General features: G+C 41.0%; 1 protein-coding gene and 1 long non-coding RNA gene across 2 annotated transcripts in view; one reads left to right on the top strand and one right to left on the bottom strand.

Moving 5' to 3' along the window:
* LOC122821390 (neurabin-2-like) overlaps nucleotides 1-12,782 on the bottom strand; it is a 27,929-nt gene extending 15,147 nt beyond the window's left edge. The window contains exons 1-5 of the mRNA XM_044099252.1: nucleotides 12,627-12,782; nucleotides 5,255-5,650; nucleotides 4,967-5,175; nucleotides 4,564-4,890; nucleotides 3,810-4,478 (exon numbers count right to left, since the gene is read on the bottom strand). Coding sequence (XP_043955187.1) covers nucleotides 3,810-4,478; nucleotides 4,564-4,890; nucleotides 4,967-5,175; nucleotides 5,255-5,564 — 1,515 coding nt within the window. The 5' untranslated portion in view covers nucleotides 5,565-5,650; nucleotides 12,627-12,782. The remainder of the gene's footprint in view (nucleotides 1-3,809; nucleotides 4,479-4,563; nucleotides 4,891-4,966; nucleotides 5,176-5,254; nucleotides 5,651-12,626) is intronic.
* Nucleotides 11,559-15,557, top strand: LOC122821391. Its single transcript, XR_006369008.1, has 2 exons — nucleotides 11,559-12,708; nucleotides 13,850-15,557. It is a non-coding gene; the product is annotated as an uncharacterized LOC122821391 (long non-coding RNA).

Below are 15,557 nucleotides of genomic sequence, written 5' to 3'. Positions count from 1 at the left end.
CTAAACAGTTTGCGCTTGTTTTCTACCCGGAGCAGATCAGCAGGAATCAGAAACGTTAGCTTATCGGCTTCTTTAAAAGCACACACCAGGTGGGTTTTCAAACAAAGCTACATTCTGTGGCTCTTATCTATCGGCTTCCCTCGGTTGAGCTGAACGCGAGTGTGCGTACATGTGTGTGAGCGTGCCTTTCTTTTTTTCCAAGGAAAACAAACAAACTCCGCCACATTCCAATTGCCGCTGACACGCTCACAGAGGTAGTCCTGTGTACAGCCGGGCGCAGACACATCGAATTTAGGCGAGATGAAGGACGTCGGGGCGTGAGACCTGACCACCGTTTCTCAGCCTGTTACGACTTCCACTGGCTGCTGAGTTTGTGTGTGACACTGCAAAAGTCTGCTGAGTCTTCTGAAAAGTATTGTAGTCACATGGTGTTACAGATATAGCGGAAATTTTACAACAGGATGTTCAGCTGAAGAAGGTTGCAGTCTTGCAAAGCTCTACAGGGTGGACTGAGAGGGGGGTGGGGGAGATCTGAGCGCTCAACACATATTATCAGAATAGCAATTAACAACCAGCTTTGAGATGTAATTACAGCGAACAAGCCCAGGCTGTGAATCTCCTGGGCGTCTCTAGAAGGAGAATATTTCTCTGACTGTGGCTGCAAACCTCAAGCAGCACTAGTTCTTCCACACGCATCTGGTTTCGCCATAAAAATCTGGCTTAAGGTACCTGGCAAAAGTATTTATACAACTTTTTTGCTTTTTTTTTTTAACACTACAGCCACAAACTTCAATGTATTTTTTTGGTGGGATTTCAAGTGAAAGGCCGACATAAAGTTGTGCAGAGTTGTGAGTCTGAGGGGGAATTGTGCACAATTTTCTAAATCTTTACAAATTAAAACTTGAAAGTTGTGGGTTGCCTTTTTTATTCAACCACACAAATACCTACAGGTCAGAGGTTTAATGTTATATCAAACTTAAATAAAAGCATGAGTATCTCTGATTAGGCCTGTCAAGATAACAGTTATTGCAATAAATGACGATAGTCTTCTGTGTCCGTCTTCAACTAATATAATGGTAATGGCATAATAATGCAAGGATTAATGACCTTTAAATTCCAATGAACATTTCATACTGGAACTGGGAGACATCTTAAATATCCAACAAAACAAATAGAGTGGATACTTACTGTAAGTCTGTAAACTAGTTGAGACCAACCAGACTGACGTGAGAAAAACAATCATGCAAATGTAAATTATGGAGTTCATCTTAATTTATTATTAATTCATTTATTAGTTATTGTGACAGGCCTGCCTAACCTGATACTGACCCTGTGTTTACTTGGTATCAGATCAATACGTTCACATTGCAGTGAATGATATTTCACTGTTAACACATGCGACTTCTACATGCTCTGATCTCATTGCCTGGGCCTATGTAATGATATTGTATCTATGTCAATTTCTTTTAATTATATGATGATTAAATAATTATTATATGGAGCTGAATTACCAAACAAAAATATATATTAAACATGAAAAAGCAGGTCAAGATTTCAAGCCTATTATTTGGTTCATTGTAGAACGTAAAAGCTGAAGAATCATTGCGACACAAAATGTTTTGTAAGAAGCTCAAACCTTTATCAGCTATGATATTATCGACATTAAAATCTAGAAAACAGTTTCTTTTTTTCCCTCCACTGCACACGCTTGTTGAAGAGCACATGCAAGCAAATGTGAGGCTTTTTCTGTCCTCTGTAAGAAATAAAAATCAAAGATTTGTGTTTCCTACGAAGGACCTGCAGCATGTAGCGGTTAGAGCCTTCAAACTGCAGCAGCTGCCGCCGCCGCTTCAGGCCGTGTCTTTACCTTAAGCTGCCCGAGGCAACACAGCACAGGTGAGCAGTTAAAAGATTTGGTCAAGAAAATGAAAAAGAAAATCCTTCGTGACATGAAAAACGCATCATTTTCTACAACCATCATCATCAAGCTAAAGTAAATCTGATCCTCCTAATTAATACACGTTATTTAGCCTCCCATGTTCTCAAGTTATATTACACTGAAACACTTTCTAATCTCGCACGCTAACAAGCCATTAAATGCTCTGTATAACAGAGGAAGTATGTTGGTAATATTATGACTGTCTGTGCGAGCAGAGACATGTTTCACAACGCTCAGTCGCAAGCTAGCTCACTGCTGCAGTCCTGGTAGAAACAAGAAGAGTAGAGTTGGAACAAAAAAAAAAAAGGGAAAAAAAGCGGTGTTTGGACTGGTAAATTTCAAAGAGTAGAGGAAGTGTTCAGCCAGCTGACTGGTAACGATCAAATCCCACATTCACGTATATGTAGCATAAACTTCAGTTAGTAGGAAATAGCGTGGTGAAAAAAAAATGCCCCAAGGTATTTCTGGTTTGTTTTAGAACATGTATTTCTTGTAGAAATGTTGTTACCTGACTCTGAATTGGTCAAGAGTCTGGTAACAGGTCAGCAACTCTAACTTGAAGTGTATAAAATAAGACAATATTGTGTTTATTTTATTTACTAAACTGAGAAGAAGCACAAATTAAAGAACATAAGCATGACTCAGCAGATTGCAGAACCACCTTCAGTGTCAGTAGTGTGAGGTAGTCATTGTCTTCGTTATGCTAGCAGTCCTTCGTATCTCTTCTTTTCTAAACGACGTTAAGTTTCACAGCATTTATTTCTACACAGTTTTTCCGTTGAGTCCGAGGAGTCTGGGTTTTTCTTTTTCAGTCATCCTGTTCCACCGTCCCACTGAATGACCCAGTTTGGGCCGAGCTTTAACTTTCAGACATGGTCTTGACATACAGGAAATTCGTGGTCAACTCAATGACGGCAAGGGCTTCAAAACGAGCCCACAGCATGAGTCCTCCACCACCATGCATTGTGTTTGTGGCGACATGCTTCGTTTGGTTTTTCCAAATGTGAAGCACTGTATACTTTGGTCAAATATAACATAATAATTCTGCTCTCATCTTTCCAAAGGACATCTTAGTTCATTCAGATCATTTCTCTAACTGGATGCAACTAAGTTTCAGCACTAGCCTCAATGTCACATATATGGGACAGAAACATGGGTAAAAAAATTTTTCCCGTCTAACTGTGGGTCAATAATTTTAATAATTTTAATTTTAAAGAACAACAGAACAGCTTCACTGAGTCACTTTTAATAACTACAAGCCTTGTGGCGTTAACATGGGAATGAGAAACGACAATGACACGTCCTTTTGGACAAGACTTCAGCAAGCTTGACCTGCACAAATACAAAATCTTATCAAGTATTTTGGTCTAGTTTCTAGTGAAAAAAGGCCTTAGTTCACTTGAAATAAGGCAAAACCAACTTAGAACTAACTTCCCACAGGAAAATGTCTTGTTCCACTGGCAGGTTGTTTCAGGTACAACTAGATTTGCTTGTTTTTCAAACTGGAGAGCATTTGTGAGGATCAATTTTTAAGGCTTGCGAAAGACTGGCCTGGACTTTGACTGGGACATTCGAACAGATAAACATGATTTGATCCATTTTGTGGTAGCACAGATGGAGGATGAACCTCAACCCTGTCTAAAGTCTGCTGCAGCCTCCAACGCCTTTTCTTGCTCCATTCATCTTTCCATAAACTTTAAACAGCTTCCCTGTCCACAAGGTTTGAAGTTGAGCCATACTGTTTCTGCTCCGCAACGTTCTCCCTGACCGGTTTACCCAAATTTCAGCATGTTCTAATGTTTAAAATGTATGTTTTAATGACCTATAAGGTAGAGATTGGAGGAACGAAAGCCAACAAACACTGACTGACCTTGATTGGGTCTGTGCTGAAGCAAATTTTTCTGCTGGGAGGCGGGGCCTCCTCTTCTTCGGGGAGACCGGGCATCTCAGAGCAACTGCTCTCTGGCTGATACGGCTCCTCGTCTTCTTCGTCATCCTCATCGTCCAGCTGGCTTCCTCCTGAATCCTCCTCGCCGATTCCGCTGTAAGCACTGATTTCTACTAGATCTCCCTCCGAGTAATCCTCCCTGCGTGAGCCGTCCTCGTCGTTCTCGTCCTCTTCTGCTGCCATCCATTCAGAGTCTTCTTTCTCAGCGGAGGAAGGCGGAGGTTCTTTCTCTTTCTTTTCTAGTGAAGCGTGAACCTCTGCTTGCACCAACGTCCCTCCGGTTGCCTCATTGGACACGTCCTTTTCTTTGGCCTCCGACTCCACCATAGTTGAATCTGTTTCTTCGCTTCCTTCCAACTGGGACTCGGGTTTTGCCTCAAATGAGGCAGACGTTACAGTCACTGTAATTGAAGGCGTCGATGAGTTTAAGTGATGGTCTAATGACAGTCCAAACCCATCGTTTTCTTGGCAGGTAGCCTGTCCTGCAGTGCTCCTTTGTACAGAACCTGCTGCTTCCGGTGGCAGAGCTGCCGTGGTGTTTGTTGATTCTGATGTTAGCTCCTTTTTGGCCTCCTTACCAACAGAATGTGCCTTTGAACGCAAGAAAGATCTGTTTTAACTCAGTTAATTTAAAGGGTTGTTTTTGTGCGAGTGTTCACATTTTTTTTTTTTTTACCTTTTTTTCAGTTGCATCTCCTTTAGCTGGAGGTTTGGGTTTTGGCGCTAAGGCAGGGGCTGACCGACGCTGGGGGAGGTAGAGGTTGTTTCGCACGTCGCCCTTTTCAAACGCCGCGCTGAGTTGGCTCACAGTGGGGCTGACCGCCTCACTCGGGCCAACTGAAGCCGCAGCGGACGGAACAGGACGGGGCACTGGAGGATCGTCCAGTCGGTCTAGAGCTTCTGTTGACCCGTTAAAGCGGGCCACGACGTCTAGACGGCTGTCCTGAAAGCCCGAAGCACGCTCCTTTTTCAGCAAGATGCGGTTGGTAGCTGCTTGCTTCTCCTGACAAAGAAACACCAATCAGTATTAAACCTTAGGGCAAACGAATTAGAGGAAACTGACACATTGAGGAACTTACCTGTAGAGTTCGTTGTTCAAAGATTCTCCTGGTTTCCTGGAGCTTGGACAGACCAACAGATGAGTTTCCACCTTCTGATCCTGTTTTAGAGTCAAACCTGTTGACTCTCTCTGAGACTGAATCTCCAAGTTTCAGCAAGGCGCTGTGGTTGACATTCTCGTTGAGACTTGAGGCCCTTGGAATTGATAGTTTCAGAGCCTCTTCCTTACCTGCAAATGACAAAGAACTAACTAAACAAATAGTTTAAAATGACCTAATCAGGATGTACCCCTGAAGGAGTCTGCTTACCTAACATTTTGGCACCATCCTCTTCATCACCTGGAGACTGCATCTGCATAAACATGTTCTTGATGCGGTGGACGTTGGATCCGTACTGCTTGCCCCTTCCAGTCGGGCGGGGGAGGAGGGGAGGTTTGGAGCCGGGGTTTGGAGCTCCATTGGCGGCATTGTTGAGATGGTCGGTGGCCTTCTTCAGAGCCGCCAGCCCTGCCTCGTAGGCATTGCGGTGAGGCGAGGGACTCCGCAGGTTGGAACCCCCGTTGTTCCCACCAGAGGCCCCGTTGCCCCCTGTGGCCGTTGGGGGTTCAGTCTTCATCATTTTTGGTAAGTCAAAAGCCCCTGGGTGAACGGCAGACTAACAGGAATAAAGGGGGCCACATCCTGGTGCTGCTTTACGTTCGCCTCCTGTAGACAGAGCAATGATGGCTGTTGATATGTGTCAGGTGATTAGACTGCGGGTCAGTTTGCCCCTTCGCTCTTTGATAGCTATATGTTGCCATTTTGTCCCCTCCATATTGTATTTCCTATTCATAAACCAACAACATTGTACCCAGGAAGTTATACTTGGGCTGGACAATAAATTAATAAGAATATACATTGCGATAGCAACGTGATCAGTATCAATAAATAATACATCTGGTAGGATGTTCAACACTGAACTCTGATCCAGAACCACACAGCATTCTGGGGGATGTAGGCAGAGGAAAGACTTTAGCTGCTCAACCACATGGTTTGTGGCATCAGTTAACTCACTGACTCACTTTTTACATAAGTGCAACAACCAGATGAGTAACTTGTGGTTACCTAGCAACAACCTGCTGAGAAACTTGTGGTTACCTAGCAACAGCCTGCTGAGTGACTTGTGATTACCTAGCAACAACCTATTAAGTAACTTGCGCAGCAGCAGTTTAATTTAAAGTTTTGTGGCTCATAGATGCTTTATAGAAATAAACAACAACAGCATGGAGCAAAAATTGTCGACAACAGAAGAAAGGTCACACCACCAGTTTGAGAGTATTTCAGATATTGAAAACAAAAACAAATCAGTAATTATTGATATCGGCTGATTCGGATTCTTATTTCGTGATTTGTTTCTCAGCCATATCCTCCAGCTCTGAGTTATTCCCTCGCAATCACGTCATTGTCAGAAATTTTAGTACATAATGAAGATCAAGCTTTCTAGAAATGCTCAAATCTCCGAAATAACTTCACTTGTTTACTGTTATCTGAAGACTTACACATTATTCGTCTATTTTGGTTCTGATCCCAGCTTGGGCCAGTGGACTCTTTCAGAAAATGACGTCTGAAAAGCTGAGAATATAAGGTTAGGGAATAGATTCATAGAAACACAACAGATGATGAGTTGATTATAGAAAATAACTTCCAAGCCATTTATGGTATAAACATCGCTCTTCCAATGCTAATGCTGTATTCAAATGTCAGCTGGTCAGTAACCAGTGGCGTAATACCGACATAATAACTGACTGAACAGATAGTCTGACTGCTTAACCTCAATACACATTTTAGAGAACATTATTATGAATGTAATCATCAATTTCTTCTTACTTTTAGCTGCAGCAGACATAATATACGCATTTCTGTTGTGGAGAATAGCATTGAAATTATGTCTTATTGTTTTTTTTTAAAGTGTTAGCAGAAATTGTGTCAAACTGATATATTCACCGAAGATAATAATCATATAGTGAATGTGGACCAAATGATTCAAAAGGTAATCCGTCAGACAAATACGCGGCTGCTCGTCATTGTGATAATCCTTTTAAAAACTTTAAATTCTGGAGCCTCAGATGACCTTTTTAATAGCTAAGAGGATGAATCTCACTTTTTCAGCCGTGTCTGTGGGATTTGTGTGAAAAATCACAGCTGAGGTGTGAGGATTCATACCACCAGTGAGTCTACATTGGACATGTAACATACATTTGCTCTAAATTCAACATACTTAACAGGCACAGTGCAAAACAGGCACTGTCTGAGAGCTGTCCGAAAAAACTGAACTGGTCTTGCAGGTTCACAATCGGTGGAGTGGAAATGGTGATGATGATGATGTCACCAATACAGATCTATTTGGGTCATGTTTCATAACGCTACTGAAAAACAAAACATCCTTAAAAAGTCTTAAATTTATATATCTAAAATTAAGGCCTTAAAGTTTCAAATCAGTTTTAAAAAGTTAGGTGATATTTAAATACGTTAACCACAGGTTTTTCATCTTATCTTGCGTGTTCTCATACATGGATGTTTTTCTTATGAAACTTTCCTTTCAGGCAAAAATTTGAGTCGTGCCCAGACATATCCCCTGTGTTCTCTTCCTCAACACAGTTGAGACTACAGACAATTATTTCCTAATATCCTCTTGCCACCTAGCTTTTTTTTTTTAACTTCTTTTGCTAACTCATACAAGGCTAAGTGCATTTTGTGCAAAGAAAACTTTTAAGCTTGGCACTACGGGGGTTATATGTAGCGTGAGAAGCATAGAGCCACTGCCAAAGATTTAGCGTTTTCTGTGCTTCATTGTAGTACATCAAGATCTCTCAATGTCCCCTGTATTTACAATTTTTTGTGTCTTAAGATTCATTCAAGGTGGCAGGAAAAAAACCTTAAAAAATCTTTCATTGGACTCGCTGAAACTGTAGATATCTTGAGAAAAGTGTGTGTGACATTTTGATGCCTTGATCAAACACAATTTACTACTTACAGGTGGGGGATGCTGAGGTATCCCAAGCAATTAATGCTAAATATGGATGAAGAGACTGTAAGGAAAATAGCTACCTGAGCAGATAGCCTAGCTAAATCAACAACTAAAGTGTTTCCCCCAGAAAACCTGCTAGGCTCAGTGGGAGGGACCCAAGGGCAGTCCACCAACACATTTTTTTGTTTTAAATTTATTTATTTTTACTGACAAAATTTCAAAGCTGCATGACCAGGCATCATAATTTGGAAATAATAGTGTGTGAGGCCGATGGACAAGCACAGGGGCGGCACAAATGGTGCGCAAACCTTCACATCCAGTTCAATGCGTCAACTATAAACCTAGCTTAACCCATTTTTACTGTTTTTGTTACTAGTGTATAAAAAAACCCCAGTTTGAAATAAACAAACAGTACTTAGCCTGGTGGGGTGGACGAGTAAAGCCTGGTGGCCCGCCAGGCTTATAATACCCTGAACTGGACGTTTGTAGCATCCTTTTTCCAGGTCATCATCTATTAGTGCTCAGTCTTTAGTTGTATTTACTGAGATCAAACTAATACAGGAGTAACTAAAGATAAATTGTAGAATAATAAATAAGGCCAACCATGTTCGTATTCCAGCTCATTGTAAACATTGCTTAAAGGTGGTCTGGGGAATAGGAAGGAGTGTTTACACTACTGTCTGGTCCTACAGCAGCTCCAGATGGCACTGCTGACACACATACACACTGCAACTAGTCTTGTGACACTTTTTTTTTTGTCAGAATAATGGATTCTCGCACACTGATCATGTGGAGCAAACATGATGCAAACAATCTTTACAGAGGCCTAGAGGAAAACACACACAGACACACACACACACACACATACACACATACAAAAACACACAAAGAAAAGCAAACGGCTGCTCTGCTGCTCCTCGCCTCTTTCCTGTAATTGTTACCATGAAGCTGGTGGCTGCTGCTTTAGGTGAAAAACATGGGAGAACAAAAGCTGAGTCCAGTAACCCCACCTCTGTGTGACTTTGGTGCATCTCTTCTTCATTGGTGAAGAAGAAACAACAAACTGCAGCCGCAGTGCTCTCCCAAGAACAACTCCATCTGCCTCCTGCTGGGTTCCTAATCCCCTGCGGTTTGGAGCTGTTTCCTGCTATTCGGCCGGGATGATCACTCCTAATTGCATCTACGTTTTTATTCCTCTTTAAAGATAGAGACTTTTGCTGTTTGGTGAGAGGCAGCTAGCAGAAATGTTTGTCTAGGCCCCAGTTGGGAGTAGCAGAATGTGTAGAACCCGTCCAAAGATTTATGTGGCTCTAAACAGAATTCTACTAGAACCTGGAGACTTCCTTCAGAAAGGCCCCAGGCCGGGAATCAAACCTAGAACCTCCTAGAACATGGCAACAGGCCAATCGACTGCGTCTCTGTGCAGCCCCAGGTGTTACATTTTAGTTGTTAAAATATATGTTTTACTCGCTCAATAATGGGAACGTTCTCACAACACCAGCAACTTCATTTTGGTAACAAATCCTACCTAAACATTTTGATAACATAACTAGAAATAAAAAATACTGGTTAAGTCAAACGAACATAAGTGTCATTCATTGTCAATAACTGTCTCGGGGTTGAGAAGCTTAGCTTGCTAGCAAGTTAGCTATTCTCTGTCAGAGAACAGTAAGAATGACATGTTTATATGTGTTGTGTTATGACTACATGTGAATATAATTACAAAACCCTAATAAAAGTTTGGCTGGTTGAAACTTGTGGTTGAGAAAGTTGTCTTGTTGCAGCAAGAGTCTAAGATTGGATCTAGATTTAACTCTTAATGACAGTCACTTGCTAGCATGCTAAGCTTCTAACCTTTACTAAGTTCTTTATGAAATTCTTTCTTAATAAAATAAGTCAGGATCAAAAGATCAAAAGATTTTTGTTAAGAAGCAGGCTGTTATATAATTACTTTGAGATAAACCAGTAAGCCTTTAGGTTTCTGCTGGATAAGACAAAGCAAATAATAGCTAACTTGCTACCAAGCTAAGCTACCCTAACCTTGTCGTTGTCAATCAGCGACACAACTTCAGTGATGAAGAAAAAGGTTTTCATGTCAGCTTGTTAGAGTAGATTAAAATTTCACTACTTCACAAATGCTTTTCTTATTTTTATATTTTTACACAAAGAATATAGCAACTTGCTTGCAAGTTTGACCTTAGCGCTGTTGCTGGACTATTTCTTAGCCACCAGCTTTGACAGTTCTTGACTTTTACCAAGTTGATATTGTCATTCCTAATAAAAAACATAAAATCATATCAGCTATCTGTCCTGGCCTCTTTAAGTTCTAATCTACACCAAAATATGTTTTTTTTTCATTGTTGCAGTTATTGTACTTAACGCAAACTAATATGTTTGATTAAAATTTAATACATTTTAATGACTACTATTCAACATCCTCCATAAAGTATCTTTATGATGTATGGGTAGCTTTACGAATGAATACATCGATTCAGTAAAAATGAAGAAATCCAATAAGAATGATAGAAAAAGTACTTGTGCTGAAGCAAGAATATAAGTTTAGATCCGGCTTAGCGACAGTGCTAACACTAAACTCAAACATACGAGCAGGCTGGGCCTCTCAAACAGGAGGCACTAGCTGCCAACGAACCACACATCTTAGCTGTGGTTGTCAAGGAAAACGCTTTACACGCCAGCTTGTTTACTAGTGATGTTTTATGCCCTTAACCACAACCCACTCATAGTTGCTGTGTTTTTTACATGCTACAAAGTTAAATACTAACCAGATCAGCTAGGTTCTATGGTCGGGATGTAACTCTGTAAACTGGTTGAGTGAACACATTTTATAAATGGGTTTGAATCTAATTAACTAGTTTTCTATAGCTATTTTTTATAATCTATCTTCCTAAATATCCATTAAAACAGAATTTCTATAAACCGCTGCACCAATGTCAGGGGTTAAATTCAAAACTGCTTCGTCAATGTACTGGCGGCACAGTTTAACTAATGCTAACTTGTGGGGAAAGGAATCAAGTACCGTACTAGCTTTCTTTCAGTAACAGGTAGGGGGTGGGGGCCACTTTTAAGATTTTCACTGGAATCACATCAAATCACGGCAACAAAATCTTTTTTAAAAAAACAAAAAACTAAAGGCAAGATGGAAAACTGTCGCGGTTGAGATTTATTTTAGTTGCTCTGATACAAATAAGACACGGGCTGTTTTTACTTCCTCTTTGTGATATCATCCGTTTATCCTGCAGTGCCTATTGTAAATGCATGTGGATGTAATTATGCAAATTTGGCAATTACATCAGTTAGCAACTTTTACCGCAGATATTAGCTATTTTTCCTACTGAGCAGTGTGCCACACTGGGGTCGAAGGCCTGAAGCAGCTACTTAGTTCCCTTATGCTTTGGGCTGGCTCTGATTATGTGCTTAAACCTGTTTATTACATGCCATAAAAGCTGCAGTAAAATCTCTGCCTCTGTCCCAGCACTTCCCTTTAATCAGTTCTTTCTGCTCTAGCGACTTCTGTAATCTAAATCCATGAATTCCAGCGCAATAGATTCTCTTTCTTAGCAAACAATATCAGGAGATCCCGGCCTCCTCCAGCAGATGCCACGCGCACCGGGTGCAAGTCACTTCAACACATCATCTTCCTCATCTATCCCCACCTAATTTCTTCTGGCCTCCTCATCAAACATTTGGCAGCATCCCAAGCACACACACGCACACCCACACGCATGTGCATCTGGCCGGTCACATCTGTCTGCTTGCATCAGCAGCGCCGGTCACATCAGTGTTGTGTGTTTTTCTCCTAAGTGATGCCCGCACAGCATCTCCCCATCTCCGCTCGTCTGCGTGCGTCACAAACACGCAGCGTCCGACAGAAGGCGCATTATAGTAAACACAATGAGTCCGTCTATTCCCACGACAATCCCCGCATCTGTGCGGGAGATACCCGGGCCTGGACTGGTGCGGCTGGGAGGAAGCTGCTGCTGCTGCTGCTGCTGCTGCTGTCGCTGGTCAGGATGTTTGTTTAGAGGCACTTATACGTATATTTTTCCGACTGTGCATAATGCATTTGTTACTTTCAGTTAAATCGCTATATGTGCGTGTAGAAAGATAGAAAATGTATATATTTTTTTTTTAATTGTATTGTTTAATTTTGATTTTAATTCCAGCATTTTAATACTTATCATTTGAGCCGAACGAATCAAGAGACGATGTCGGGTTAATCTACATCAGGTCTGACATTCTCAGTGACAACCATTTCTGCTGGGGAGGCTAAAAATGTCAAATTGCTTATTTTCATAATGGAGCTTGGCGGGGGCGCGTTTGTTCAGGCGAGCGGACGTTCCGGATGTGCGCTCGCGCTGTGATTTTTCGGTCCGCCCGGTTCGGACACGAGCAGCGGAGGCCCAGCCGGAGCTGCGGCCGAATAGTTCGGTGTCACCGGCTGCTTTGGAAGCCGGAGGCAGACGGTCAGCAGGCCCCGCTGGGTGTCTGCTGCTGAGCTACTGCGCTGCTTCCTTCCTGCAGCTTCCCCCCTCCGTCATCTCCCCCCTCCCCTTCTGCCGCCGACAAACAGCACATTTAAAAAGGGGGACGAAAAGAAAGAAAGAAAAAAAAATCACCGAGCCGGAAGGTGACCCGTTCCGCAGCAAGTCATACCTGGTAATCCAGTTAGTTGGAGCAAACCCGGTGTCCGTTATAATCTGGAGCGGAGACGGTCCATTGTCCTGCTGTTGTCGCTGTGAGTGCCTGCCTCCTCTCTGCTCCTCCTCCTCCTTTCGCTCATCATCTGTTTTCCTCCATCCCTTTCTCCCCACCTCGCATTTCCCTCCTCCTTTCTCCTTGATCAGGGGCGCCTCCACAAAGTTCGCTAAGAACTGGCCAGATGGACAGTAATTATAATCTTGGTCTGGCACCAGGGCCGGTCCAAAATTGTTTGAGGCCGGAAGTGGAATCGAAATTGGGGCCCCAAGTTCAGCTGAACAGCTGCTATTTTTACATAACTGGCAACCAGCCTGCCTCACAAATAGAAAATTATAAGACAATTAAACATTTTTCTAATAATAATTATTTGTCTATTCCAAATAAATTCAATTCAAAAATACTTCATTGATCCTAAAGGGAAATTATTTAGTACAATTTAATTTAACACATCACATATTTTTAAATTCTAAGACTTTTTTTCCTCACTTTTCCACTAACTCAGTTTTCAAGGCTCTATAATCAGAACAGGGGTCTCCAACTCGAGGCTTCGGAGCCAGCAAATGTTTTTAGGTACAGATATGATTACAAATGCATATTTTTTAAAAATTATTATTAATTAATTTTTTCTTCATGGAATAATTGCAATGAATTTCCACAACAGACGGTGCATTTTTTTAACAACAAAATGACAGTAAAACTATCACAGCAGATGTGTTTTTGTCAACAGGTCATGTAACATTTGTAGCTCTAATAAATTTTATTTCACCGTATGGAGGGTGAAAGGGCTGAATATCATCCATTTATAGTTTATTCACTAAATAAACAGCAAACATATTAAAAGTAAAAAAAAAAAAATTCCCTTTGTTACTCATTTGGTCCAGCAGTTGCATTTAGTGTAGTGCTGAACAACAGCTTAACTTGCTTTTGACTTGGGCCGGCTCTGGCGGCACAGAGCAACTCCCAACTGTGACAGAATTAAGGAAATTTTATTGAAGAATTCTGGTTAGGATTTTATTTTAACCTGTTTCAATCTGTGTTTGTGTGACATGCTAGAAGATTCAATCAGAAACCTTGTAGGTCCAAGATATGGGATTGAAAGCTTGCATCCTTTTAGTGCAACTTCTCTGAATATTATGACTTTATTCTCGTAATTTAATTTGTTTTTTTGTTTTTCTTAGTACGGCTCTGTCGGCTGCCTGACCTTTTATTGTTTTGGAGCAGAAGACAGACGGATGCGGACCGTTTGTTTTAAAGGCTGCAGCAGTGTTTCAGCGACATCTGCTGGCCGAACACAGGAAGTGCTGTTCGGATGAGACGCGCAACCCTGACAGTAAATGTGGACAGAAGGCAGCCTGAAGATTCCGCCTCCTGCGGTCTGAAGTCAGGGCCAAGAGCAGAGCAGAGCAGCTGGCCCCTCACTGACCAGACAAAGGGCCGGGGCCCCTCAGCAGGCTGAGTGCTCTGGGAGACAAAAAAGAAAACAACAAATTTTACAACGTCTCCTCCTGATAAACAAAGTGTTGCTGCTTTTTGTTGTGTTTTCCTCCATAACAGCAAAGGTTCAACTCTTACTGTGTCTAGAACACAAGGATGAGTTTTTTCATGTGTAAAAAATGATAAATAACTAAGTTATTAAATAGGAACAGTTATATTAGTTAGGTAGAAAATTTTGACTTTAAAGAAAATTGCAGCATTTGTCACTTTTTCTTCTGCCTTTCCTTCACTAGACTCAGCAGCCTGGAGATTTGAATTAGCCTTCATAGACATCAACATGGATTACTAGCTTACCATACATAACAAGCCATGTGTAGCTGAAAGCTTCACAATGTAAATGCCACACTTTTCAAATTAGTAAAACATTTTGAAATGCAGAATCTCATGTAGAAGCAGAATCAACCAATAATTTTGTAAATAGAAATGAAGATTCTGTTTAAAGTATCCTTTTTATTGCTGTTCTAATGATCTGAGATGCTGCACTTTGAAGGGTTATTCTCTATAAGCCATAATCATCAAATTTACAAGAAATACAAAAGGCTTGGAATAGTTTTGTTTATGGGTAATAAATCTAGTTAATATGAATTTTATTTTCTAAAATGAGTGACAAAAGCCTCTAAATTTTTCCCTGACATATTATTTTTAATGTGCCAGCATTATTTCCCAACGACTTGACAATTATTTGTCACCTTTTTCTATTTTTATCATCTATCACATTAAATCCAGTAAATAAAACACACAGAGGTTGGTGGTCGACAAACATGACAGAAATGTGGGGAAAAAAAGACTTATGGCTTTGACCTTACAGTGTGATTGTTGACAACATGGAGATCCTTTCATCGTTACGTCTTTAGTTCCACAATTAGAATCACCGTCTGTAACATTCATTATGGTTTCAATTTTAATGCTTTTAGTTTAAAACAGGCAGGAAATGGACTGTACGTGTTTCAGTTTTATTTAGAAGCTGTGCTAATCAAATGTGGCCAGAAGGGGGCAGCACAACGAGGTTTTTCCCCAAGTGGTGAGGCTATTGGACTGATTTTAGTTTTTATCTTCACAGTTTCACTTTAAAGCGGCAGTATTTTGTGTTTTCCAGCTCACACCGTCATTTATAGCGCAAACAAGTAACTATGTTACTTTTAACTGTTATAAAAATGCTGCATAAATCTACTGATTTAAAAGAAATTTAACTTTGTAATTTAATGCCTTGAATTTCTGCTTTAGTCTCTTTAAAAACTCCACCTCTTCCTGAAAGCTGCCTTCAGGAGGTCATCACAGCATTAACTGTTTATCAGCAGCTTTGGCCTTGTATTTTTTTCCTCAAGTCACTTGCGAATTTAATCATTTGCATTTTTGGGGGCTTGTTTGAAAATAAAGTTGCTTCAATGGGCA

Source organism: Gambusia affinis, linkage group LG19 (assembly GCF_019740435.1).
Source record: "Gambusia affinis linkage group LG19, SWU_Gaff_1.0, whole genome shotgun sequence".
In the NCBI taxonomy this organism is placed as follows: domain Eukaryota; kingdom Metazoa; phylum Chordata; class Actinopteri; order Cyprinodontiformes; family Poeciliidae; genus Gambusia; species Gambusia affinis.
This window is presented reverse-complemented; position numbering and strand designations above follow the sequence as displayed.